At 37.4% G+C, this 25225-nt stretch overlaps 1 protein-coding gene across 4 annotated transcripts in view; it reads left to right on the plus strand.

The window, feature by feature from the left end:
- The window catches only part of RC3H1 (ring finger and CCCH-type domains 1), a 63785-nt gene extending 39240 nt beyond the window's left edge, over positions 1-24545 (plus strand). For 2 of the 4 annotated variants that reach the window (XM_039881442.1, XM_039881443.1), the window contains exons 9-20: positions 1252-1364; positions 4248-4529; positions 4846-5039; positions 7244-7608; positions 8060-8227; positions 11261-11413; positions 12657-12870; positions 13337-13427; positions 13547-13679; positions 15237-15407; positions 16329-16444; positions 17174-24545. In XM_039881442.1, the coding sequence (XP_039737376.1) occupies positions 1252-1364; positions 4248-4529; positions 4846-5039; positions 7244-7608; positions 8060-8227; positions 11261-11413; positions 12657-12870; positions 13337-13427; positions 13547-13679; positions 15237-15407; positions 16329-16444; positions 17174-17333 (2160 nt within the window). In that variant the 3' untranslated portion in view covers positions 17334-24545. The remainder of the gene's footprint in view (positions 1-1251; positions 1365-4247; positions 4530-4845; positions 5040-7243; positions 7609-8059; positions 8228-11260; positions 11414-12656; positions 12871-13336; positions 13428-13546; positions 13680-15236; positions 15408-16328; positions 16445-17173) is intronic. The other 2 variants (XM_039881444.1, XM_039881445.1) reach the window with 2 other exon arrangements.
- The last annotated feature ends 680 nt before the right edge of the window (positions 24546-25225 follow it).

Consider the following 25225-nt stretch of genomic DNA (forward strand, 5'->3'; position numbering starts at 1 on the left):
TGGATTAGCCTAATAATTTTATCTGACAGCATTAAAAATACAGAATTCTTGGTGGTCTGATGTTGTATGGAGTCACTTTTCACGTTGGGTGTAGTAGCACTTGATTCTGTGTGAAGGCTTATTGCATTTAGATCATTTGGTTTCTGTTACATTTCTGTTTCACAATAGGTAGGTATCACTTTTTAATGCTAATGCGACATCTTTTCAGTACTGTTTGCAAATTTGTAAATGCTTTTTCTGTAATAGTATTTTAACATTTTTCATTCATAATGTCCGTTATGCCAGTGGGCTAAATTTTTCTCAAATATTTTTAAATGGAATATATGGTGGTAAAATAGCTCATGTGGCTAGAGTTTTTAATTTTATTCTCAGTAATTTTATTTTGCTCTCGGGGTTTTTGTTAGGTTCACTAGATCTTTTATTTGTTAGTAGTAAGCTTGAGAAATTAAAACTTTGTTATTTATCTGGTTCAGGTAAATATTAACTATCCTAAGTACAATAATATCTATATTATTTTCCTTATCAGTCTAAGGATAGATTAGAGCTTTATTTTATGATTCAGAAATAAATTAAAATCTATTTTTAACTGCCTATTCCATTAGATATCATGAAGAATGTAACAAAAATAAGATTAACCTTTAAATTTGCCAGTAAGTGATAAAATACATTTCATTTAGCTTAGTATTGTGTTGGTTGTGTTTGATATCGCATTAACTCTCCAATCCATCATCCTGCCTTGTCCTCGAGTTGTAAATAACAAGTTCCATTTGTACCTTTGGGGATGTATTAAGTCTTTCATATAGCTTACTTGTCAGGAATTGGTTACAGAATATTCTTCAGTTCTAGGGCTTATTGTAGGTCTGTCATAATGTTATAAGGAAACATAATTACAAGTATAGCTATAATAAACATTGTTGAAAACAAATATTAGAAGACAGTTTAAACATTTGAAAGTCAAACTCCAGTGGTTTTTCCATTATAAAACCTGGAACGAAAACCAGAGCCATCAGATTTAATCAAGAATTTGTGTGATGGTGCATGTTTGAGAACATATCAGGAAAATCAAGCCTACATTCTTATAATTTAGTTTTGAACTCTGAGACAGAATGACCTTCCAGCATTCTTGCTGTGGGCAGTCTAGATAAGTGTGAATCAGCTTCAAGTGTTCATCTAGATTATCCAGATCCTAAAATAGCAGGGCAAAGTTTACATCTCTTTTTTTTATGCGTAACGTTTTGATTTTGGTCTTAGCCTCCACAGCACAGCAAATATAAAACATATATGTGTCGTGATATGAAGCAGAGAGGAGGATGCCCTCGCGGCGCCAGCTGTACGTTCGCACACTCACAGGAGGAACTGGAAAAGTAAGTGTAAAAAGTCATTAGATTCAGCCTTCTAATGACTTGTTGTAGAATAAGGTAGAATTATTACGTAGAATTTGCCGCCATCGAGAAAATAGAAAAAGTAGTTGCATTCTCTTTCGAAAGTAATATAGAATTTTTAAAAATATAGAATTTTTAAAAACAAGACCGAAGCAGTTTCTTCAGCTTTCATTGCATTGTGCCTAAAAATAGGCCACTGTTTATGGTTAACTAAATCTAGAAGTGAGTCATTCTCACAACCAAAAAAGTTAAAATTCTAATAACTTTCGTTAGTTTTAACTAATTGAATAATGCATTTCCAATGGAAAGTTTTGTCCTTTGCTCTTTTGAAGAAATTGTCTTATTGCCAGGTTCAATTTCACAGAATTTTTTAAATTTCAAGGAACAGATAATTCTGATGATGTTAAATTTTCCAGCACATAATAGAAAGGAATACTTACTAATTTTTTTTGTAAAGCCAGTTAATACTAAGTTTGACAAAGTCAGCACAATTAAACTATGAATTTATTTCACATATTATTTTTAAATCTCAAGTATTAAACTTAGATATCAGTAATACATTAAAATAGATACCATGACTAAGAGCAAAAGTAGCACAATATTAGTTACTATAGGTTAGAGAAGTAATACCTAGCAATCATATCCAAAGATGCCAAAAGGCATTTGAATAAAATCCAGTGTCCATGATAGATCAGAATCCCATAATAAAACAAAAATATTATAGACACTTTATCAACATGATAATTAAAAGCCAGCATGATGCTTTTAATTAGTAAAATGTTAGATTTAGTCTCATTAAAGTCAAGAGTAAGGCAAATTTTTCTGCTAGTAAGACTGTTAATTTAATTTTCTGGAAGTAGTGGTGAATATGTATAAACAAGAGAGTAAAATAGCCAAAAAATTATTACATGGAACAACTCAAGAGAAGTACTGGAAGCTAAAGAAATAAAGATTTAATAAGGTGGCAAATCAAAAAGTTAGTTTAAAAATTAAATTACTCATAGAAATTAAAAAGGGAAACATAACCAGTTAAAAAGTGAAATTAAAGATTGCTTTTGCATTAACAAAAAGATAAATACCAAATAATAAACTAATAAGAAATATTCAGGACCTATGTGAATTGAATTAGTAAATGGCCTAGGAACTGCCTAAGAGAAGAATTGAATAATGAAGAATACTGTATTGAATAAGACTGGGAATAAAGGTTTTATTGTCTCTTAAATAGTAAATTCAGTGAACTCCCAATAGAATCTTCACATGAAGATTGTTAGTTAGGACCTAACAAAATCATTCAGTTGGAAGAATATATGCAGATAGCAGGAAAATTCTGAAAAAAATCTTCAGCAGGGATTAGGCTAATAACTATTAATCCGTATTTTGAGCTAAAATGAATATAAAGACTGTAGTATTGGCATAGGAATAAATAAATCAGTGAAATGCAGTAGAAAATCTAGAAAGAGCTCCAGATACATGTAGGAACTTAGCATGTATGCTAAAGGTGGCATTTCACATTAGTAATGACAATGGTGACGAAATAACTACTTTCCGTTTGAAAAATAATTAGAGCTGGATTTTTACCTTTATACCAAAATTAATTACGAATGTATCAGAGACAAAAGAAACCATAGAGTACTTAGACACTTTTGTTGTTGTTACATAATCTTACAGTGGGAAAGCATTTTTAAAGAGTGACAACCCAGCATCCATAAAGGAGAATAAGGTTGATAAATTTGATTACATAAGAATTAAAAACTAAGATAACACCACAATTAAAAAAAAACTAAGATAACACCACAATGAAACACCACAATTAAAAAAAAAAAAGATTAGTGGGGAAATGATGTACAGAGAGCTGATATCCCTAATATATAATGAACCCTTACAAATCTAAGAACCAGGAGATGTATGGGTCATGAACATAAATGAGCAACACTAATCACTGATAAACAGGTGAAACTTTTCAACTTCACTAATTGTTAAATAATGCAGTTGAAGACAAAACTTGATATTTTTGAATTATCAGTTAACAAAGACTGATACTAGCCAGAATTTTATGAGATACTGAAAAAAAGACATTTATTATTCATTAGGAGAGAGAATAGTTTTGGAGCATTTAAACAATTTCTAATGTGCATACATGAGACTTAGCAGTTCCACTTCTCGTTGCTCACACAAGGGTACAAATACCCTTTTTTTTTCCTGTAGTTAGATTTATAATCTGCATGCCTTTTATACTACAACATCTGTTTAAATTTAGGCATTATTCTATATTGTTATCATTAACCCAATTTTGGAATAATTTCAGTTTTACGTAGGCACACATAACATCAGCATCTCTAAATCAGATCTGATACAAATTACAGTTTTTGATTATTTAAAAATTTTAATGGAATAAACAGTAATTTTTTTCCTGAGTGCACACTGGCTTTTTGTTTTATTCTTAATTTATAATATAGGCTCACTGTATTCCAAGGCATTTGAGGGAAAGCCAAAGTAAAATATTTCAGAAACTGTCTTCTAAAGATTTTTTTACCGCCTCCTTCAATAAGTTTGAGAAATAGAAATTTTAACAAAAGTAATTTATAGTTATTATTGATACAGATATTAATAAGCATGAATTGTAATGTTATGAGGAATTTTATAGTCAATGTGTCTTGCTTGAGATTTTATAGAATATATGTATATACGCCTGCACTTGCATGCACGTTCCCAAGGTGATAGCTAAAGCCAAGGTTTAAAGAGAATTTCTAGAAGGTAATGTACTTGGAATCTTTAACTTTTCTATCTGTTTCTTAAATACATTTTAGTTCTTGTTTTTGCTTTTATAATTTTGGTTTTCGATGTGTGCCTTTGCTTTTTATATAGATTTCGTAAAATGAACAAACGCCTGGTTCCCAGAAGACCCTTGAGTGCCTCTTTGGGTCAGCTTAACGAAGTAGGCCTGCCTTCTCCGTCTGTCCTCCCGGATGAAGGTGCCGTGGACCTGCCGAGCAGAAAAGCCCCCGCCCTGCCAAATGGCATTGTGTCAGCAGGGAGTACAGTAACACAGCTGATTCCGCGGGGGACAGACCCCAGCTACGATTCTAGCCTGAAACCAGGGAAGATCGATCATCTGAGCAGCAGCGCCCCCGGATCTCCTCCTGACCTGTACGTCACTGGTCCAAGCTTCTATTCTAAAGTTTCTTTTTTATAGACATAGAGGAAGGAAAGAATAATTGATGTCTTTTTAAACTTAATTTTTGGCCATTTGTTGTTTTTATTTCTATTTCTTGTGTTAGTGATTTTTAAGATAAAATTAGCATAGGTGAAATAAAATCAAAGTTTGCAAATTTTGTAGAAGAAATAACTATTGGAAGAAGTCAGTTTCCCAAATTTTGGCAATTCTTATTTATATTTAACAAGTTAAGTACATTAGAAATGTTTTGAGACCTTAAATTTGACTTGCAGAATCTTATTCCCCTAGGCTGGAGTCTGTCCCCAAGAGTATTTCCGCCTTATCTGTGACTCCACACCCCGTTCCTCCGAGGGGGCCAGCAGACCTGCCTCCTGTACCTGTCCCCAAGCGGGGCTCTCAGCTGTACCCAGCGCCGCAGGCGGACGTGTACTACCCGGACCCGCGAGGGGCGCCGCCGTTCGAACCAGCCCCTTACCAGCAGGGTAACGATCCTCCGTTTATTTCGCCGACTTTTCTCAGGAGTTCTGAGAACGATTCCAAGTGAGAGTGATCACATTCGCAGTAGTCGCCTTAATAGATATATTTTAATACTTTGGAAAAAACAAATTTTATGATCAATGAAATAGTATGAAATAAATGAGGTAGCAAAGCCATAAAATAAAATTTCCCAAACTACTAAACGCACTTAATATATTAAATATGTTCACATATTTATGGAAATAACAAGTCACCCAAGTAGACAGTGGAAGTTTGCTGACTAAGGCAGGATATATTTCCCTGACCAAAATTTTCTTCAAATGGGAAAAGAATTTAATATTACAGTAGGTATAAATTATGCACAGTCTGTTTTTCTTCCTATCAATTATCACTTAGTATTCTTCTGGGCCCTGTAAGATATATGAAAAATGCAGCGTACATACCTGTGGAGAGTTCGTAGTGTAGAGTCAGTTTTAGCAAAGACTAGAAAACCACGCGGCGGTGTGCGTCCAGGCACACCTTGGCGGTGGTGTGGGTTCGGTTCTGGCCGCCACAGTAAAGTAGGTCACACACATGTTTTTCTTCCCAGTATTTGTATAAAAATCATGTTTATACTGTTGTCTGTTGATGTGTGCAATAGCATTATGTCTAAAAAATACTGTACATACCTTAATTAAAAAGTTATTTTTAAAAAGTGCTCACTATTATCTGGGCCTGTTGGAAAAGTGGCAGCAATAGACTTGCTCAATGCAGAGTTGCCACAAACCTTCCAGTTTGTAAAAAATGCCATTACCTACGAAACACAGTAAAGCGAAGTACAATAAAACGAGGTATGCCTGTTTGTATCTGTGTGTTAAAAATAAGTGTTCATTTGTGGTTAATATTAGTGAGATAGAAACTAACTGCAAGACTCAAGGCAGGTCACTGAGAACTTAAGGAAGAATGCCTTAAATAAAGGATTCGAGAATAGAAAAAAAATTACTAGTGGATTGCAGAGATGAAAGTCTAGAGTCAGGGAGTAGTGAGGAGGCGATCGTTAATCCAGGTGTGAGTGTCGAGGTCTGGGTTAGCGTGGTGGGGGAAAAAAGGAGATTTTAGAGAACAGACCAGTTTGAAACATTAGCCAGTATGAATGACAGTACTACACGTGGAGAATGAAGGAGAGGAAGTGGCTGAGGCTTCACATATAATTCACATGAAAAAAGCAAGCACCTGATTTTTTAAACTAAAGCGTCAGCTCTTTCTGTCAGAAACAGTGTAGTGCTATTAGTTTTTAAACAGGTAGGTCAAAGATGTTCTCCGTTTTTCTTTCCCAAGGCTGTCTTTTTTTTTTTTTGGTCTTAATTTTGAATCAGAAATGCCTTCTCTGCTTTCAAAAGAATAGTTTATTGGCATGGCATTAATACATGTAAAACTATGATAAAAGTCAGTTTATGTTTTCCTTTTGACCATCTGTTGCAGAAACAAAAAACAACTGCTTTTGTCGACAGGACCTCACCTACGGTGTATCTAGGCGGGGTTCAGTGTTAAGCATCGTGAGGTTCACTGCGGGTGGTTAGGCGCCTACAGAGGCAGTGGGTGGTGCTGGAAGGGAGGCTTAAACAGGGCCCAGTAGTGAGTCCCAGAACTGGCTGCCTCAAGAACCTGTTACAGCAAAGCAGCAACAGAAATGGGAACTTGTGTCCTGACTGTGAGCTCCAGCATCACGTCCCAGCAGCCTGGGACCAGGGGAGCTGAGGCCGTGACTGTTGTTTCAGGAACTGCAGAACGGTGCGTAGCTGCCCGGCCTGCCCCCGCAGAAAGGGTTGTTGTGTGCCATGCCACCTTGTTGCCAGGTAGCTCGATTTCACGTTCAAAACTCAGGTGCGTGAGTTGTGGAACCTGAGTTTCAGGGAAATGTAGTTTTTTGCTTTCCAATGTGTGCACCAGAAAGACGGTCAAACAATTGAGAGAGCCAGTCTACTACTATAAATTATAAATAATTTTTTCATTGACGTTTAAGGATAATTTTTACATGTTATTTTTTGTAAAGCTAACCCGACTACATAAGCAGAGGGGGAAACATCTGAAGAAATGAGTGGATTGTTAATTATTTAGTGTTGAAATATTTTTAAATTATTATATAGAAAACATTATATAGAAAAATACAAAATATTATATAGAAAAATACATTGGCTCACTCTTGCTTGGGTCCTCTTGTGTCACACAGGTGTGTACTATACTCCGCCACCGCAGTGTGTGTCCCGCTTTGTCCGACCTCCACCGTCTGCTCCGGAACCGGGTCCTCCCTACTTGGATCATTACCCACCTTACCTCCAGGACCGCGTAGTCAGCTCTCAGTACGGCACACAGCCACAGCAGTACCCGCCCATGTACCCGCCGCACTATGATGGCCGGCGAGTGTACCCTGCTCCTCCGAGAGAGGAGCTTTTCCGAGAAAGTCTCATACCCATTGAGATCCCACCTGCGGCAGTACCGCCCTACGTGCCAGAATCCAGAGAAAGATACCAACAGATGGAGGGTTACTATCCAGTGGCCCCTCATCCAACTCAGATCAGACCTTCGTACATCAGAGTATGCTGGATTTTTTTCTTATTACGTAGATTTAACTTGATTGTTGCTTGCAGTGATTTTTTTTTTAATAAGAAAGCTTCCCTTTGTTCTCATCTTTTCATAATTTCAATAAGTTTGTTTTGTTTTTTTTTAATTAAACTATTAAATTTTCCCACCCCCTCTCACTAATAACCCTTCTTAGCTTCTGAATGTTAGATAGCTTTATTAACATTTTAGAACTGTTTGGAAATTACGGTCTCTGGCCAAGAAAACGAAATTTAAATTTAGCTCTTTGGGAAATCCTGAGAGTTTGGGGAGGGTTATTTGTTTTGTTTTGCTTTGTTTTATTAAGTCTCGATATTTCCAAATGTTAAGATGAGTATACACGCCACTGCTTACATGAAATATTTACTAGATACATTAATGTGTTCTGAAAGTTGTTTTCAGATTTTACTAATCTTCGCATTTTCAGGAGCCTCCTTATAGCCGGCTTCCTCCCCCTCCCCAGCCCCATCCTAGCCTGGATGAGCTGCATCGAAGACGAAAGGAGATAATGGCCCAGCTAGAGGAAAGGAAAGTGATCTCGCCGCCTCCTTTTGCGCCTTCACCAACCTTGCCTCCCACCTTCCATCAAGAGGAAGTAAGTACTTCATTGTTAGTCTCAGTTATCGATTTGTCCTATATTTTCTTCCAAAACGTTTATTATTTTATTTCCCATTTAGATCTGCAGTCCGTCTGGAATGATTTTTGTATTACAGTGTATTAGGAGTTGAGATCCATTTTCCTTCCCCCAAGGATATCTCATTGACCCAGCACCGTTTAATGAAAAGACCATCCTTTCCCTAGTACCCTGCAGTCCCCTTTCTCATGATCAGGTGACTGTATGTGTTTCTGGTCTCTCTTCTCTTTCATTGATCTATTTTTCTGTCCTTATACCAACTGCATTGTCATAGTGTAGTTTTATAAAAGTCAATATGTGGAGATGTATGTTTTTCAGTTGTACCTTTGCTCTTCTTGGCCCATGGAATTTCTAGACACATTTAGAATCAGCGTTTTGTTGTCTACCAAAATATCTGCTGCAGTTTCTATTAAGGTTACATTAAATCTCTGGATCTGTGCTGTCTGGTATAGTGACCACTAGCTACATGTGGCTGCTGAGCGCCTATAATGAGGCTAGTCCAAAATCAGGTGTGCTGTGAACATGAAATATACACTGGACCTGAAGATTTAGAACCCCCCAAAGTAAAATATTTCATTAATATGTCTGTTAATTACATATTAAAATGATATTGCTTTGGATGTATTAGGTTTAAAAATATGTCTTATTAAAATTTTACCTGTTTTTTTTTAATGTGGCTACTAGAAATTTTTAAATTACATGCGTGGTCTCATTGTGAGACAGCGTTGCTTAGATCCATCTGGAGAGAAGTGACATCTTTCCAATACTGAGTCTCCAAGAACAGGGTATACCGTCCACCGACTTGGATCTTCTTTGATTTCTCTCAGTACTGTCACATGGCACAGTTTTCAGTGTCTTGCACATCTTTCATTAAACTTATTCCTAGATAACTTATTTTTTCAAGTTGAATGCAATCCTTTTTGAAATTTTGTTTTCTTTGTTATTAATATAGATAGAATAGATTTTTGTGTTCTGAACTTTATGTTCAGCAGCCTTGCTAAATTTCTGTATTTAATTCTAGTATTTATTAGTGGATTCTTTTGGGTTTTCTGGGCACACAGTCACGTTCTCTATAAATAATGACCATATTGCTTTTTTCTTTTCAATCCTTTTATGTCTCTTTTTTTTCCTTGTGCTAGCTAGTCCTCCAGTGTAATGTCGAATCAAAGGGGCGAAGTATTCTTGACTTATTTACAGTCTTTTAGTGAATGGCTCTTTTACAACATTTACTGTAAGTTTCTTTATAGGTGATTTTTATCAAATTAATGAAATTCCCCTCTCCATTTTAGACTTTTTATAAGGAAGATATGTGAAAAATTTATTTCAATAATGAGGAAAATAGCAGGATGGTAAAGTCGATTCAGAGAATAGGAGAAACAGGCCAGTATAGTAGCTGTGAAAAGAAGAAAAAGAACACTGAAAAAAAGTTGCTAGAATAAACAGGCTAATGTACTACAGGGCAAGAAACCATAATTTGGGGGGTTACCTTCATTCTGTTTCTACAGACAGCGTTAATAGCTATGAATGAGTGTTATTTATCATCTTTTTAATGTCAATAGGATCTGTGGTGGTGTTTATTTTTTCACTTCTGATATTGGTAATAATTTTTTCAGTCTGGTTAGGGACTTATCAGTTTGTCTTTTTTGAAAAACCAGCTTTTTGTCGATCTTATTTAGGTTTGTTGATTGTACACACTGCTTTAGCTTATAGTGGGTATATGTGTGTGTGTGTTTTTTTTAAAGGTTTTCTCAGCTGTGTTGCAGTTGATATTATGTAAGGAAAATGTCTTACATCTTTTATTTGTAGAATTATGATTCTAAACAACATTGTTATCTGATAAATTATGAATAATAGGAAGTGAAAAGTGAAGTGCATCGTATCACAGGTAATAAACGGTAACCTTTCGGGTCTGCGAAAGCGATCCACTAAGTTTAAGTTCACAGCATCTAGCTTTCCTCTCTAAACACTCTGGATGAATATTCCACAGTAATGTAGGTTAACTAATAAAGTTATAACGTCTTCTATTAATGTAATTTTACTTGTGAGTATAAACATTACTTGATTTTTTTTTGAAAACTGTATATTAGAGACATCTTAGAACCTTGCTATACTGTTTTTTAAGAAATATGGAAGGCAATATGACACTGAAAAGTGAGCTAATTTTGGAATCAAACATATTTATCTTTAGGTTTAATTGTGTCACTCAGTGTATAATCTTTTGTAAGTTACTTATCCTCCCTGAGCCCTGAGGCTCAGGTTTCTCCATTTATAAATCAAGCATAATGAATCCTACTTCATAGTGATGTAGCAAAGATTAAATCAGACATAAGGCATGTACTTGTTTGTTTGTTTGTTTGTTTTTTGACTTCTAATAAAAATTATAATAATGCCTGGCTATTAAGAAACTTTATCTAGAATTATTTTAGTTACTGACATACAGACCTATATACAGTTGACCTTTGAATATCATGGGGGTTAGAGCTGCCAACCCCGACACAGTCAGAATTCCCAGTATAACTTTTGACTTCTTAAAAACTTAACTACTGTACGTTGCCCTTCCGTACCTACAAGGGTCGGTTCTAGCACCCCGTCCATCTCCAGATTTACAGATGCTCAAGTCCCTAATGTAAACGGCATACGTAGAACCATGCATGCAGTTGGCCTTCCGCATCCATGGGTTCCCATCTGTGGATCGAAAATACTGTTTCAGTCTGCATTTGATTGAATCCACAGATGTGAAACCTTGGGGGTACAGGGCCAACTGCGCATTTACTGAAAAATAGCTGCGTGAATGGACCTGCGCAGTGCAAACCCATGTTGATCATGGGTCCTCAGTGTTTAAACTGCCGTTCTGATTATCAACACCGTACGTATAGTTATATTAAATTTATACTTTATAAAGTATAACAGAAGTTTCTCCAAAATCACATGTCCCGTATCATGGCAACTTATTACATTTCCTATTTTTTCTTTTCTTTTTTTTTTCATCTGTAGTTTTTGGATGAAGACTTGAAAGTAGCTGGGAAATACAAAGGAAATGATTATAGCCAGTATTCTCCCTGGTCATGTGACACCATCGGCTCCTACATTGGAACCAAAGATGCAAAACCCAAAGATGTTGTGGCAGCAGGGAGCGCGGAAATGATGGTATGTGTAATAACCAAGCCATGAGTAATAAAAGTCAAGATAAGCCAAATGAATGATCCCCTGTACTCTGTACTATGAGATTGAGTTATATTTAAACTATGTTTTATTGTTTGTTTCAGGTATAATTCAAAATCTTGACTACTTATCTAAACAAAGAACATTTATATTTCTGTGCAGCCAGCAGTTAACCCAACAGCTGTTCAGAACCAAAATTAAATTATTTCACATAATTAATCAAGAGCTTGGATTTCTCGTCCAAGTAAATTATAACTCTTTTACAACTCTGAAGTTTAAACAACAGAGTTGAATCCAGTGAACAATAGTATTTGAGTCAGAATTGTAGCTGCTTAGCATCAAGTGAGCTCTGGTACGCTGAATGTTACACTTACGCTGTTTTGTTTTTTAAGAAAAAATAATGTAACACCAGTGTGTCTAATACCCAAGCTTAAAATATGTCACTATTTTATCTTAATTTCTTCTTAATTTTTAGAGAATTAAAACTTTACAAAGTTTTAGTTCAGTCTTCCTATATATACTTCCCTAATCTCAGTTTTTTACTTCCCTCTTTCCCTGGAGGTCGCCTTGGTCCTAAACTGACAGTTTATCACGTCGTGGATAGATTTATACTTCTCCAAGTGTTTTATTTTGCATGTTTACAGACTTTTATATATTATATACTTCAATTTGCATTTCACTCAGCATCGTTTTTGATATGTGTATAAATTTATACCGGTAGTTCAAATTCATTTTTAACTGCTTTTATCAGATATCATTGTATGATAACTGATATCATACAATAAATATATATGTTATTTTTTATTTATTTTCCTGTTGGAACTTAAGGTTCTTTTTGGACTTTTACTATTATGTACAATGCTACTATGAATATTTTTGCATATGTCTCTGTGTGCACATGCATGAAAATTATACTTCTTAAAAAGATATGCATTATTATACAATGTAAATACGAGAGTACATTACATATAGTAAGGGTAACTCTTTGTCATGAAATTATATTTGAACGTATTTGGGTACCGGGTCATGATGTAAAATAACGTTTCTTGTTGTGGGTGGGGACTGGTCAAGGTTGAAAAAGCAACATTTTGTATGACAACCAAAGGCAATTAATGATTTTAGTCTTACCAGGGAGAGCATTATACCCTTTTTTAACCTTATTACAGAGTAGAGGAAATTATGTTAGAGATCTAAGTGTGGGTGTGTTTCTCATTTTTCTTATTCCCAGAATGTGGAGAGTAAAGGAATGCGAGACCAGCGATTGGATCATCAGAGAAGAGCCACGGAAGCCAGTGACGACGACCTCATCCCGTTTGGAGATCGACCAACAGTCTCTCGGTTTGGTGCCATCTCTCGAACTTCCAAAACGATATATCAGGGTGCTGGCCCAATGCAGGCCATGGCGCCTCAGGGAGCTCCCACAAAATCTATCAACATTTCAGGTAAGAATCTGAGAGGTAAGCTCATCCGGAAGGCCCATGCGCACGACCCTTCACACACCGTCCCTCCTCCTGTCCACTCGCCGTCCGTGCTTCCTGTGCTCTTCCAAGGCAGTGATCCTCAGACTTTTCTGTGGGATTGCCCCTGTAGAAAGCTAATTGTAGCTCAGGGAATTCTAGGGGTACAAACTAAAATTAAATTCCGAATGTGAAGATTGCCTGCGTTCTTAATAGCTTCCTTGCTTTTATTAAAATAATACGTGCTTATTTTTTAAAAATTCAAAAAAAATTACCAAGACTGTTAAATTGGGGAGAAAACAAACATCATGTCCCTGTCACCGTTTTGGTAGACATCTTTCCAGATAGCCGTGTATACAGCGTGCCTGTGCCTTTCAGATACGGCTGCCTTAGAAGGATTAAATCTGTGACTGCACCATGCTAGATGCTAGAGTCACTTACTCTTTTACAGATTACAGTCCGTATGGAGCCCATGGCGGCTGGGGCGGGTCTCCGTACTCCCCTCATCAAAACCTACCTTCTCAGGGACACTTCAGTGAGAGGTACGAGCCGTTCTTTTACAAACCGTTACAATCATCTAACTTGTCTTATTTTGTTTTTCTGGTTAGTAAATTTTCCAAAAAATAAGAATTTTAATTCTCCACTTTCTTTCCCACCAAAGAGAGAGAATATCCATGTCGGAAGTGGCCAGTCATGGAAAACCCCTTCCGTCTGCCGAGAGGGAGCAGCTCCGACTAGAATTGCAGCAGCTGAACCATCAGATTAGCCAGCAGACCCAGCTACGTGGACTAGAGGTGCCAGCCTGTAGATAGTTTTTTATTCTAGTTTTTGAAGGTTCTCAAAGAGATTTAAAAGGAAGATCTTTTGAGGTATTACGAACACAAAACTTTAAGGTCTCTTTTTAAGAGTTCGTATAGGTGTCCATTCTTCAAAGAATTTAAGTACTTAAGAGTTCAGTTCTGGGACAATAGGAAACTTAGAATTTAATACCTGCAAATAGAAGACAGATTATCTAAAATCTCCCAGTGGGATCTTACAGTCCCTGGTGGCACATTTAAGTTTAAAATAATACAGTGCTTTATCAGCATCTGCTTTAGCTTAAGATTGGTTTTTAATTTCTCATATTTCTTTAATTTTAAAAAAATGTTCTCGTTTAATTTTCAGCATTTGTAAATCTTTAAAAAGTAGAAACTTAGAACTTTTGACTTTAAAAATCAGTCTCTGTATAATAATAGCACCTTCATCGGTGTAGTTCTTTCAGTTTAGAAATTAATATCACATATCCTGTTTGACCCTGACAGGTATGTTGGCAGGTGTGACTGTTCCCCTGTCTTGGTTGAAGTTTATGAGTTTCACAGAGGTTGAAACATGAACCCAGGTCTTTGTACTCCACCAAATTCACTGTTCTTTCCACCTTGCTGCCTGCCACGTAAGAGAAACAAAACGTCAGAAAACAAAGGATTTTTAGAATCCTTTAAGCGCCACTGAAGGAAGGCTAGGTTTTGTTTACCTTTACGTGGGGACATGTTCCTTGACTCTGGAATCTAGAGACATCTACTGATAACTACTTGGCTCTCTTGTGGAGAAAAAGGAAAAGATACTGTTATCCTTCTACCAGGATCTTTAATAATAAGTAAGGCATCACTTTGGAAATAAATTTCTTTCTGACTCTGTTTTGGACCTCCTTATAAGGAAGCCCAATAGTAGTTATGTTTTGGAACGCAGTCCTGCTTTTGCTCTTAGGTAGTAAGCAGCAAGGTTCAGAAGTAGGAAAACCTACATACTATTCCCATTTTGTCACCTTTTACCATTGCATTATTTACATTGGTCCAGAACTTCTTGCTGATTTCTTGTTTAAAAAAAAAAATGCTATGTTTATGTCCATTTTTTATTCATTTTTAAAGATTCAGACCTTTCACTCTGTAAAGCATTATTCCTTCTCCTGCTAATTGATGACTTTTTATCTTAGTTGAAATTTGTAGACCCATTTTCTGTCCCAAAAGAATAACAGTCGGCATCATTTGGAAGCTTGCCACATATTTGACTCACCGTGGTTAAAGTCGTTTCCATTACTGAGGCTTCACAGAAATAAATTACAAGGGAAGAATGTACATTTATAATCGACTTATCTAAGAGCAGCTTACATCTCAGATTAAGTTACCGTTCACTAAGTTTGAGTCCCCTATTTTTCAGATAGTACTCAGAGAGATCGTACCTCATAGTTGCATCATTTTTGTTACAAACACGTGAATGTTAAGCTGCTCAAGGCTGTGGTCTGGAATCAGGCCTGGTCGTCCCGTGCATGGTGTGAAATGTGTTGAGTTGTGTATGTGCTTGGCTTTGTGCACCAGGCTGTTAGTAACAGGCTGGTGTTGCAGAGGGAGGCGAACACCCTGGCAGGCCAGTCACAGCCCCCACCGCCACCTCCAAAGTGGCCCGGAATGATCTCCAGTGAGCAGCTGAGCTTGGAACTGCACCAGGTGGAAAGGGAAATCGGCAAGAGAACCCGGGAGCTGGGCATGGTGAGTGCTCCGGTGGGGAGAGGGGAGGGAGAGAGGAAAGCTGCGGAGTTCTGGAATCATCCAGGACTGCAGGGTCATCACCCCAGGGCTCTTCAGTGGGCGATTAATATTTAGATGAGTCACATGAAGATGGGCCTCCTCTCTGTTTTATTATTCCTCTCCTCATTCTCTTTTGGTTTGAGTGTGTTGTCTTAGGATTCTGCGTGATGAAAGACGTATAGGGAGAACAAAGTAGTTAACTGGAAGTTATTAAATTTCTGTGAAACATACTGATTCGGGAAGCAGAGAGGGGATGGTGTTTATGATTTTGCCAGTGCCATCCCGTTAACGGAAGATATATTACCAAATGACATTCTCGTGTTCATAGCCCTTAAGTTGTTGATGATGTTTTTTGTTATGAATGAGATGCAGCCTACACATTCCTTCCTGTGGACTTGTACCCATGGCTGTGCTTAGGGTTTGCTTCGTAGTGCACGACGTTCATTTCAGTAAACTGTGACTCTTAAGGGATTGGACCATTCTCCCAGGTTGTGTGAATCGACCTTTTTGTTGCATAGTTTTCCCATCCTTTCTAAGATAAATGAGGTAGTTTTTCTTCTTTCCATAAGTATATTATAGATGCATATTAGATTTTGGCTTGCCTTTTTCCTAAGTCGGCATTTCTGTGAGATTTTTCCCATGTTAACTTGTGGCATTCCCTCCCCCGTCCCCTTTTATTGTCCAGCTTGGGTAGTGAGCAAGTGGGTGGTTCTCTTGACGTGTTTTGGTGTATGTCTGTCTTCTAGTCAGCCTGTTTTCTTTGGTCATTTTACAAAAGTAAATGATTTCTGGATCATCAGTTTGTGTTATCTATGTTTGGTCTCTCTTCCATTAGCACCATTAAATAGAAGATAATTACATTTATTTTCTTCTCTTTCAAAGGAGAACCAGTGTTCTGTGGACATAAAAAGCAAATTGAATACAAGTAAGCAAGCAGAAAATGGACAGCCGGAACCACAAAATAAGGTTCCAGCTGAGGACCTTACATTGACATTCAGGTAACGAAAGGGACATTGTTATAGTCTTCTATTACCCAGTCATGACAGAAATGCCCTTAGAAATATGATTTGATGTTTTAAATATGATTATTCTATATATGTTAAGAAAAGAATACTTTTACATAAATTCAAGAATTATACTTATTTTAGAATAGATTCAAGATTGAATTATCTGTTAATACCTAACAGGAATTTTCTGGTTCCGTTTCCTTTTCCTCCGTGTTTTTTAATTTCTCGAAAGCCAGTGTTAACACTTTGTTGAACACCTTTCCGATATTTCTAAGCTGTGTGGCATTTAGCCTCCATCCTCCATCCCCCATCCGCCTGGGTTTGAATTTGGTCTGTGCCATTGTCTGATATTCTTCTGCAGGTGTGGAGGGTACATGTCAGTTACCAGGAACAATATTGCAGTTCATTCTTCGTTTGCATGTCTTTAATTATTTCCTCACTGTATTTTGAGACTTTCGATACACAGTCCTGAGTTCCCCTCCTGGTGATGTAGCACACAATTTCTAATGCTCTGTTGCTTTCAGACTTAGGTTGGGCTCTTAAAATCCATGCCTTATCTTGGCATGGATTTTATCAAAAAATATATACTAGTAAACCTGATGAAGCAGAGATCGGCAGCACTTTTTCGTAAAGACATTGTAAATATTTAATACTATTCTACTAAGTAATCATTTTTATCTCTCTCCTTTTAAAAAAATGCCAACTTTTTTTTTTTTTTAGTGTTAACAGTGATGTGCCGAATGGATCGGCCTTGACACAAGAGAATGTCAGCCTCCTGTCAGCCAAGACTGGCTCTCTGAGCCTGTCCGAGGACCCCGAGGGGGGCGGAGACAACAGCGACTCCCAGAGGTCGGGAGTGGCACCCGGTTCTGCTCCCTGAACTACGAGGAGTCCCACGTTTATCTTCTGCTCCTAACCCGCCGATGGGGCATGGGGCGGAAGGACGATGACTTCACACTTTTGCTCTGAGTGGTCAGAGGAGTCCCGGCAGAGCGCCAGAGGCAATGTGCACAAACACCGCTACTGAGACAGACCCTGCACATAGTTCACACTGATGCATTTTTTAATTTAAAAAAAGAAAAAGAAAAAGAAAATTAGCAGTATCTGCAAGCAATTCAGATTAAATTTGTTTTTGTTCTGTGAATGAACTTTATTTTAATAACTTTGGACGCCTTGGATCCAGGGCTTTAAAAAAAAGAAGATATTATATATACACTCTGTTCGATTAATTGTATGATCTTAATGAGTAGGTTTTTCTTGTATTTTGGTATTATTACATACCCAGTGTATAATCCCTGACCCACAATCCTTTCCACTTCTCACAACCCTATAAATTAAAGCAGACAAAAAGCACCGGCCTTTCTGACAGTTCTGGGGTGCTTGACAGGCAAAGAGACAGTAACAGACCAGTTATTAGAAAATGTGCAGCGAACCAACTCTTCTGAGAACTGGTATGTGGAAGTCATGATTTCCTTTTCCTTTCCGGGTCGCTGTCTTCCCGTGTAGCTGTGCTTTTCCTATGGCATTACAACTTTCAGGAAGATCTCGTTTCTTGTTTTCGCTTTTAACCTTTCAGAGAGATAGTTACCAGTTAGTTTTTGAAGTCTTCAATTCCATATTATGGGTTCTTTTCATTCTCTAATGTAATCAGAAAACCAAGTCTCTGTCTTGGCTTGTCTGGTCGGATTTAAATGGAGGCTAAGTTTTAAATGAACTGGAACTGAGCGCTGAAGTCACATGGCGCAGGCCCTGTGTCGAGCTGCTGGTTGGAAATTTCCAAATTGAGCTTCCGTTGAAATTACAGAGTGTTGAAAAATCAGGACAATCGACCATGCTTTACAACTGCAACATTTGATTTGAACTTAAAATGAACAGAGAGCCACATTAATTCAGCGGATGCTTTGGTTTTACTCCCAAAACCCAAAAATGTAAAATAAAATCCCTATACACTGGCACCTCTGGCTTTCAAAGAGATTTGCCTGGATCTTAAAGGTAGTTTACGAATTGCTCAGTGGTTGCCATTCGGAATCCCAGCACAGCAGGTCATAGGTACCTAGAAGTTTATTTTAGACTTGGCTCTACCTTACTGAAAAAATTCTTCGTGAAAGTTGGAAAGAATAAGGAAGAATCTTTATTATTTAGTTCTGCTGCACATATTCTGATGGCACGTGTCTATACTGAACTAAGAACCCTATAAAACACGGGATCATTTGATACAGTCACCCTCCCCATCCCTCTGTTCGCCTGATTTTTAAAAATTTTTCCTTTCTGGATTATACTACTAAAACAGAAAGCACTGGTTATGTAATAAGTTACTGCATTGCTTTGGTTGGGTAAAAGCAAGAGTTTGTATTTTTCTTGTTTCTTATTTTCTTAACCCTTAACTCCTGCTGAGGTCATAACCTCAGTCTAAGCTCTGCGTCTTCATACTATTGACTGAAACAAATTGTGGGGGGTGGGGGTACACAGTCCTGCCGTTGCCTACCAGTAGGAGAGCCCAAACAGAACACTCTTTTGAGTAGCGATTATTTAATTTGCCCAGTCAAGGCACCGTGTTTATATACTATTTCACATTGAATTTGATTATGCCCTACAGACCTGGCTGGTCAAGGATTTGATATACACATATTGGCTTGGGATTCGAGCTTTCTTTTTTATTTAAATAAAAATTTATATATATATTATATATATACAGATATACATAGCTATATCTGCATATATATTGGGTATGTTTTAAGGGTTTTTTTCGCACGAGCGCAGCTGTCGCAGTCCGACTAGTTGGGAGGTGGGAGCATTGAATGAGGACGAGGCGTCTTTTTCAGTTGACTCCATGTTTTCCTTTTTTGTTAATGTATTTGCTCTTTTGCTTTGTTTTGATTTGCTTAATACCCTCTTACAGTTACTCTTTAAACGCTTATTGTTTTTTGGGAGAAGGAGAGAAACCGTATGTCTGACAGGGTCCCAAGGTTTTTCATTTCTCTGTGTAACCATAAAAGGCAACATTTGTGGCCTCCAGCCTGTCGGAGGCAGATTCAAGCAGATTCAAGCAGATCTCACTTCTCCTTTGGACACGTTAAATAAGTCCTGAATTTCAGAAGCAGTTGGTTCAGTTGGGAACTCGAAATCATTCTGCTATTGAAAAGGAACTTACAGGTATTGATTTTGTTAAAGTTCAGAATAAAAGTAAAATTCCATTTTGGGTATCTCTTGAAACCCGTAATAACTCGACTTCTGTTATTCTTGTTCTTGTTTCCTTCAGATACATTCATTCTTGCTTTCACCATTTTGATTTTGTAAACTAGGCAAGAACAGGAATTAATTTATACAGTATTCCTATTCCAAATAAAATCATAAAAGTCACTGTTTTGAATTGATTTTAAATAGTCCTTTTCACTTTATCAGGTGTTCTCATTTGGGGCGTGGGGGTGCGGATCTCTGGCATCGTAGCCTTAATTCTAGCTGTATCTCTTTATAAGGCCCCACACTCTGAAAGAACTCTGGTTGGGTAGAAAGGCAGGGGACAACGGGTAACTGTCCCGTTGTGCCCGTGACTTACCTACTTTACGTTGGTTGTTCTGCCTAACCTCGTAGATATCCTTACAGCTTTCCTAGTGCTCACAGCACTTTCAGGATTTCAGTAAAACCTCCAAAGTTTGGGGTTCTTTTTCCCTTTTCCTTTTCTCTGTGATATACTTTGTGATGTGCTGAGCCTGTAAGGGTAAGTGACCCATTTTGGCAAAACTGCTCGACTCTTTAACTGTTTTCTGTCAAAATCTTTTAAAGGCATTGAGTTTTCTGGCTTTTAAAATATATGCCTTTACAGACAGTTAAGAGATGAAACCAACCAGGTAGGAAATACAATTTTTATGCTTTCTACTTATTAAAATGCCAGTTTCTTCTGAAGATGACTGTATTTGACAATTCTGAGTGTTAAGGTAGGAGAAATAAGTACTGTTTAATCATTTAGGATTTTATTATAGCTGGGAATATAAAAGTACTCTGACTTTCTCTTTCAAGCGGTCTCTGGAAAAATGTAGAAGAACTGAGAATAAGATATCCAGATTCAATTTGTTGACTTATATGTAGTTCTTTTGTCTTACTTCTAGGTACCGTCACAAGATAAGTTCAGGAGCTGCCTGCCCTGTCCTGGGTAATTTACAAAGGCTGAAGTGACCAAAGATCCATTCCTTGTTACTTTTTTAATCAAAAGAGAAGTTAGTTATAGCATAGATTTCTAGTAATGTTTAAATGGTAAGACACTTTCTAAAGCCAGCTACAAATACTCAGCTACTCAGAATGTATAAAAATTTATTTGCCACGCCATTAATGTGGCCGATCCCCTTCTCCTCCCACCTGTTTCCCTTCCCTTGTCCTCGTCTTCCCTATGTATTTTTTATCTTGCCTAAAAAACATAAAATTGGTATAATTCTCATTTGCCTTCTTGAATATATAACTTCATCAGATTTTCCGTAGGTCTTCTGGGTTGGAGCTCCAAGTTGTTTTTTTTTTTTCCTGGCCCTTTTCTGTCTTGCAAATTCCCCTTGATTCACCCACTGCCCTCCCCAATCTGCAACAGTGACAGTTTGCTGCCTCAAAACAGAGCATTCAAATGAATTCGCTTAGCCAATAACTTCTGTGAAGTTGCCTTTTCTAATGGTGTTATTACTCAGTGATGCACAAATGTGGTATTTGCCCTACTGGTAGGCAAACAAAGGTCTGGTTTAGGATGGTAACCTGCTGGGGTTTTTTTTGTTTGTTTGTTTTTATCTTTTAAAGGAGAGCCAAAGACTTGTGCTTTACTCTGTTTTGGTTTGGGGGAAGTCACAGCCATTTTGATTGTGAAACCTTAAAGTATTTGTGAGTTGCTCGTACTGTGTGAGTAGGTTTATGTAAACTGTTAGTTTAGCTGGCCTTATAAGATGTAAAAGCAATGAAAAGTAACCCGTTTCTCTTTCGCCAGGGCATATCTTTTACACTATCGTATGTAAGCAGGCCGTCCTCCCTTTTTTTGAGACTGTCTTGTCGTGATACAGCATCTCGTGTATTTTTGTTTTTTAACTTGTGCCTAAAGAACAATATCACTATTGGTCAAGTCGTGGGACTGAGTAAGAGGACGCGTGAGCAGCTGACTGATGAGAAATAGGGAACTGTAGTCAGTACGTGTCCGATTATGTTCAGATTTGGAGAAAAATAGGTTCCTTTTACTAAACAGTCTTTGGTTGATATTACTTACATACCAGTGGTGATGGATGGAGATCTATACTTCTTGCTCATTTTGAGGAATTGAGTAAAGGCTTTATATATAAAATCTGTCTGCACAAAGCAGCGATAATGATCTATATGTCATTAAAAGGAAAGGCCAAGTTACTTTTTAGGAGAAATTGATAACCTACCTGGAACTTAACTGCAGTGTTTCCTAAAATTTTTACCCTGAAAGAGAACAATTTTCTTTCTTTTTTTAGTTGATGTTACATTGTTATAGTGTTCTCTTCCCTGAAATATCTGCCTGTCCTTTAGATAAAAATTAGAGCTCTCAAGTAAAACGGTCATTGTCAACATCAAGGGTGGAACAGCAAGCGGCTGCCGTCACCATTCTGCCCTAGTATCTGCATTGCCATCCACACCAAAACCTTTCTGCCTTGGACAGCTATGGTGTTTATATTTGTTGCTTCAGCTCAGCTTTATGAAATCCTCTTACTGAAACAACTTATTGGGAGTTGTAGGTGGATCGCAGTTAATTTCTTTTTAATTCTTAATTCAACTTTTCTGAGCCATTTGAAAAAGAGAGCTTTTCATCAAAAGGTACTACTGTTGTAAATGCCAGCTTAAGATTCGGTTTTTAAGGTTTTATTTCTTTGATTGCTAAAGGTATTTCACACGTAATAGGTTCTAACCAACAAGTAATATTAGCTCTAAGGTTAAAGAATTAGGAAGCTGCCACCAGCAGGAAGAAGTAACACCTTTTAATAATGTGTCCCCACCAGGCACTGCACCAAGTGGGTAAAGAGCCTTTTGAAATCCTTTTGTGATAAAGGACTTCCCTATCCCTAATATCCTTGTTTTCAGAGCTGAATTTTCAGCCAAACTCTCAATTCCCCCTAAACTTTATTCCTGAACAAAACATCCCTAGAGAAATAACCTTTATTTTCACAAGAAAATAAGGCACAAGAACCCAAGAGAAAGAACTTAAGACAATATTGTGTCCAAAAATGTGTATTTAGAAAAACCAAATCGTGTGGAGTTAGTATATACTAGGTAAGGTGAGTCATTTTCTTGTTTGGGGGTCTCACTGTGTCTGGTTGGTTGAGTTCGTTTCGTTTGAAGTAGACAGAGCTCACAAGTCTTTGGCATCCATTCCAGCTTGTCCACTCAGAGTCATCTTATAACTGGAAACTGTCAGGTAGCCCCCACCCCCACGTCAGCTGATGTATGAAAGGGTCGAGGAAAGGATGGAAACTTTTGGGTGGATCATTGGTTGTCTAGTTTTTTTGTTTTGTTTTGGGTTGTTTTTTTTTTTGGCCGATTTTAAAACATCATTTATTAGTGTAATCTCTCTCCACTGATTGGCTGCCATTCTCACAATAATAATTGAACCACCTTGTAAAATATTCCTCTGATTGGAAGGCATTTTAAGCTTTTGTTGATTATTTTTACATACTCTGTTCAACTAATACACTGTCCTGAGAGCTACTTCTAACAGGTATATTGCTGCCTAAATTTCCATTATCCCTTTTCATCCTTTCTCTTCTTTTCACCTTCTGGGAATGAAAGGAACTTGAGGGGGGAAAATTTTTTTTTTTTTCCCCCATTTTATTCATTGATCCATGGGCCACATTATCCTACTTTATCCTGAATCTATGACTCTTTGGAACCAGAAGAATGGAAAAAGCGAATAAAGATGAACAAAACCTTTCGCCCGCTTAGCGTTTTCCGGTTGTGAGATTCCTCTTCCTGTGCGGGGTCTCCTCGTCGCTCCTGCTGCCCTTTCTCTTGGACTACGGTCACTTTGGTCTTTAGGCTCATACCCGTCTCCCCGAGACATTCTGCAGTCATTATCACCTTTTTGGGTGGATTTTATTTTGTTTTGTTTTTTAAAATAACTTTTTGACATTGACGCATATTTGCTTGGGATAGAGCTTGTGTAATTTACCAATCTTATTGATTGTATGTGATTGTGCCCTGCAGAGGTATATTTAACAAGACAAAAACAATCTAGGTTCATAAAGGAGCCCTTGAGATTTGAGTCAGATTATAAATGATTTCATGAAATCACCTATAGTTTTAGATAGTGAGAATTTATGTCTCTTCCTGTTATAAATCAGTGCTAGACAAAATAACCATTTTTAAAGTGTTCTTGCATTCCTGTTTTTTCCCTTGCCTCAGCTCCCTGTTCTTTGTCGCCTGCCTCCACCACCTGTTCAGAAATAAAAATATTGAGCCTGAAGTGACAGCTGATTTGTAAATTGCTGAAGTTTGTGAGATTTTACTTTTTCCAAGTGTTTCCAACTTAAAAAAAAAAATCGAAGACAGATAGATAATGGGTTGGAATTTCACAAGCTGTGACTAATTCCTTAGCATCTGGCAAACTGTGAAATCTTGTTTGAAGACTTTATTTCCTGAAAGTTCTTTTGGAATAGGGAAAAGGACCCTGTTTGAAGTGAACCATTTTCCTCTCTTTTTAAATGTTTGTAGTTCCAGTTTTTAAACAGCCTTCAAATCAAGCGAGGTGGGAAAAATAGAATAGGAAGATGTTCAGGGAAGCAGAACTCTGGGTCTGAATAAGTACATATTCTGCTCGTTGCAGGTTTCGGGCGGGCCATCTTTTTCAATTTTGTATTATTTGTGTGCATGTTTATATCAAAGATGCCATGTTTTGTTAAAATGCTACTTTTATTAGTTTGGAAACTGACTCGGCCTCATGTTGCTCCTAAATAGTGTTTAAGGCTCCCATGAGTTGCAGATAAAAGGATTATTTTAACAAGTAGAAGGAGGTGATTCACCTTTTGGTCTGTATATATATATATGAAAGTGTCTACAAGGTCTTTATCTGCTTTCTGTCAGCATTTATATTAAATGATAAATTAATGAGAAACGTGTAGTCTTTTTTGTAAATGAGTCTGTGCCATCTTATTCTAACCGTGAGATTAATTTCTTACACTTTTTTTTTTCTTTTTAGGTGAAAAATAGAGAAGTAGGTAATATGCACAACCAGAACTTGCTTGTAGTAGCCAATTTTGCAGAGGTCCCAGGAATTATTCCAGCCTTAAATACTCCACAGTCCGAATCCCTTCGTGCTTATACAGTGATTGCACATTAGGACTAAAGGTGACGACGGCTCTGAGATCCTGGATCAGTGAGGCTCCGTGGCCAACATCCCAAGTCGTGGTTTTGATGGCTTCTCCTAAAATCAGGAGCCTCTCTGTGCTTAAGCGATCTGGGTATCTCCGCGATGCACAGTGTCTATCTTTCCATCCTTCCTGACTTCTCCTAGTTGTCCTGAAATCCCCACGCATTAGTCATTCCTTGCACTTAGAGGATAAATTTAGGTTTATTGTCTCTTAGAAATAAACTGCAAATATACCTCAGTTGACGATTCAATGGCATGAAGAAAAAAGGAGGGGAGAGGAGGGGACTACTCTAGATTAAAAGATGCAAAAATCAAATGCAACGTGGACTTTGGATTCTGATTCCAATGAGCCAAATATACGAAGACTTTTTGGTATAATTAGGAAGTTTGATTAAGTATTGGATAATATCAGGAAATGACATTTT

This window comes from Pteropus medius, unplaced genomic scaffold (assembly GCF_902729225.1).
Source record: "Pteropus medius unplaced genomic scaffold, Ma_sr-lr_union100, whole genome shotgun sequence".
In the NCBI taxonomy this organism is placed as follows: Eukaryota; Metazoa; Chordata; class Mammalia; order Chiroptera; family Pteropodidae; genus Pteropus; species Pteropus medius.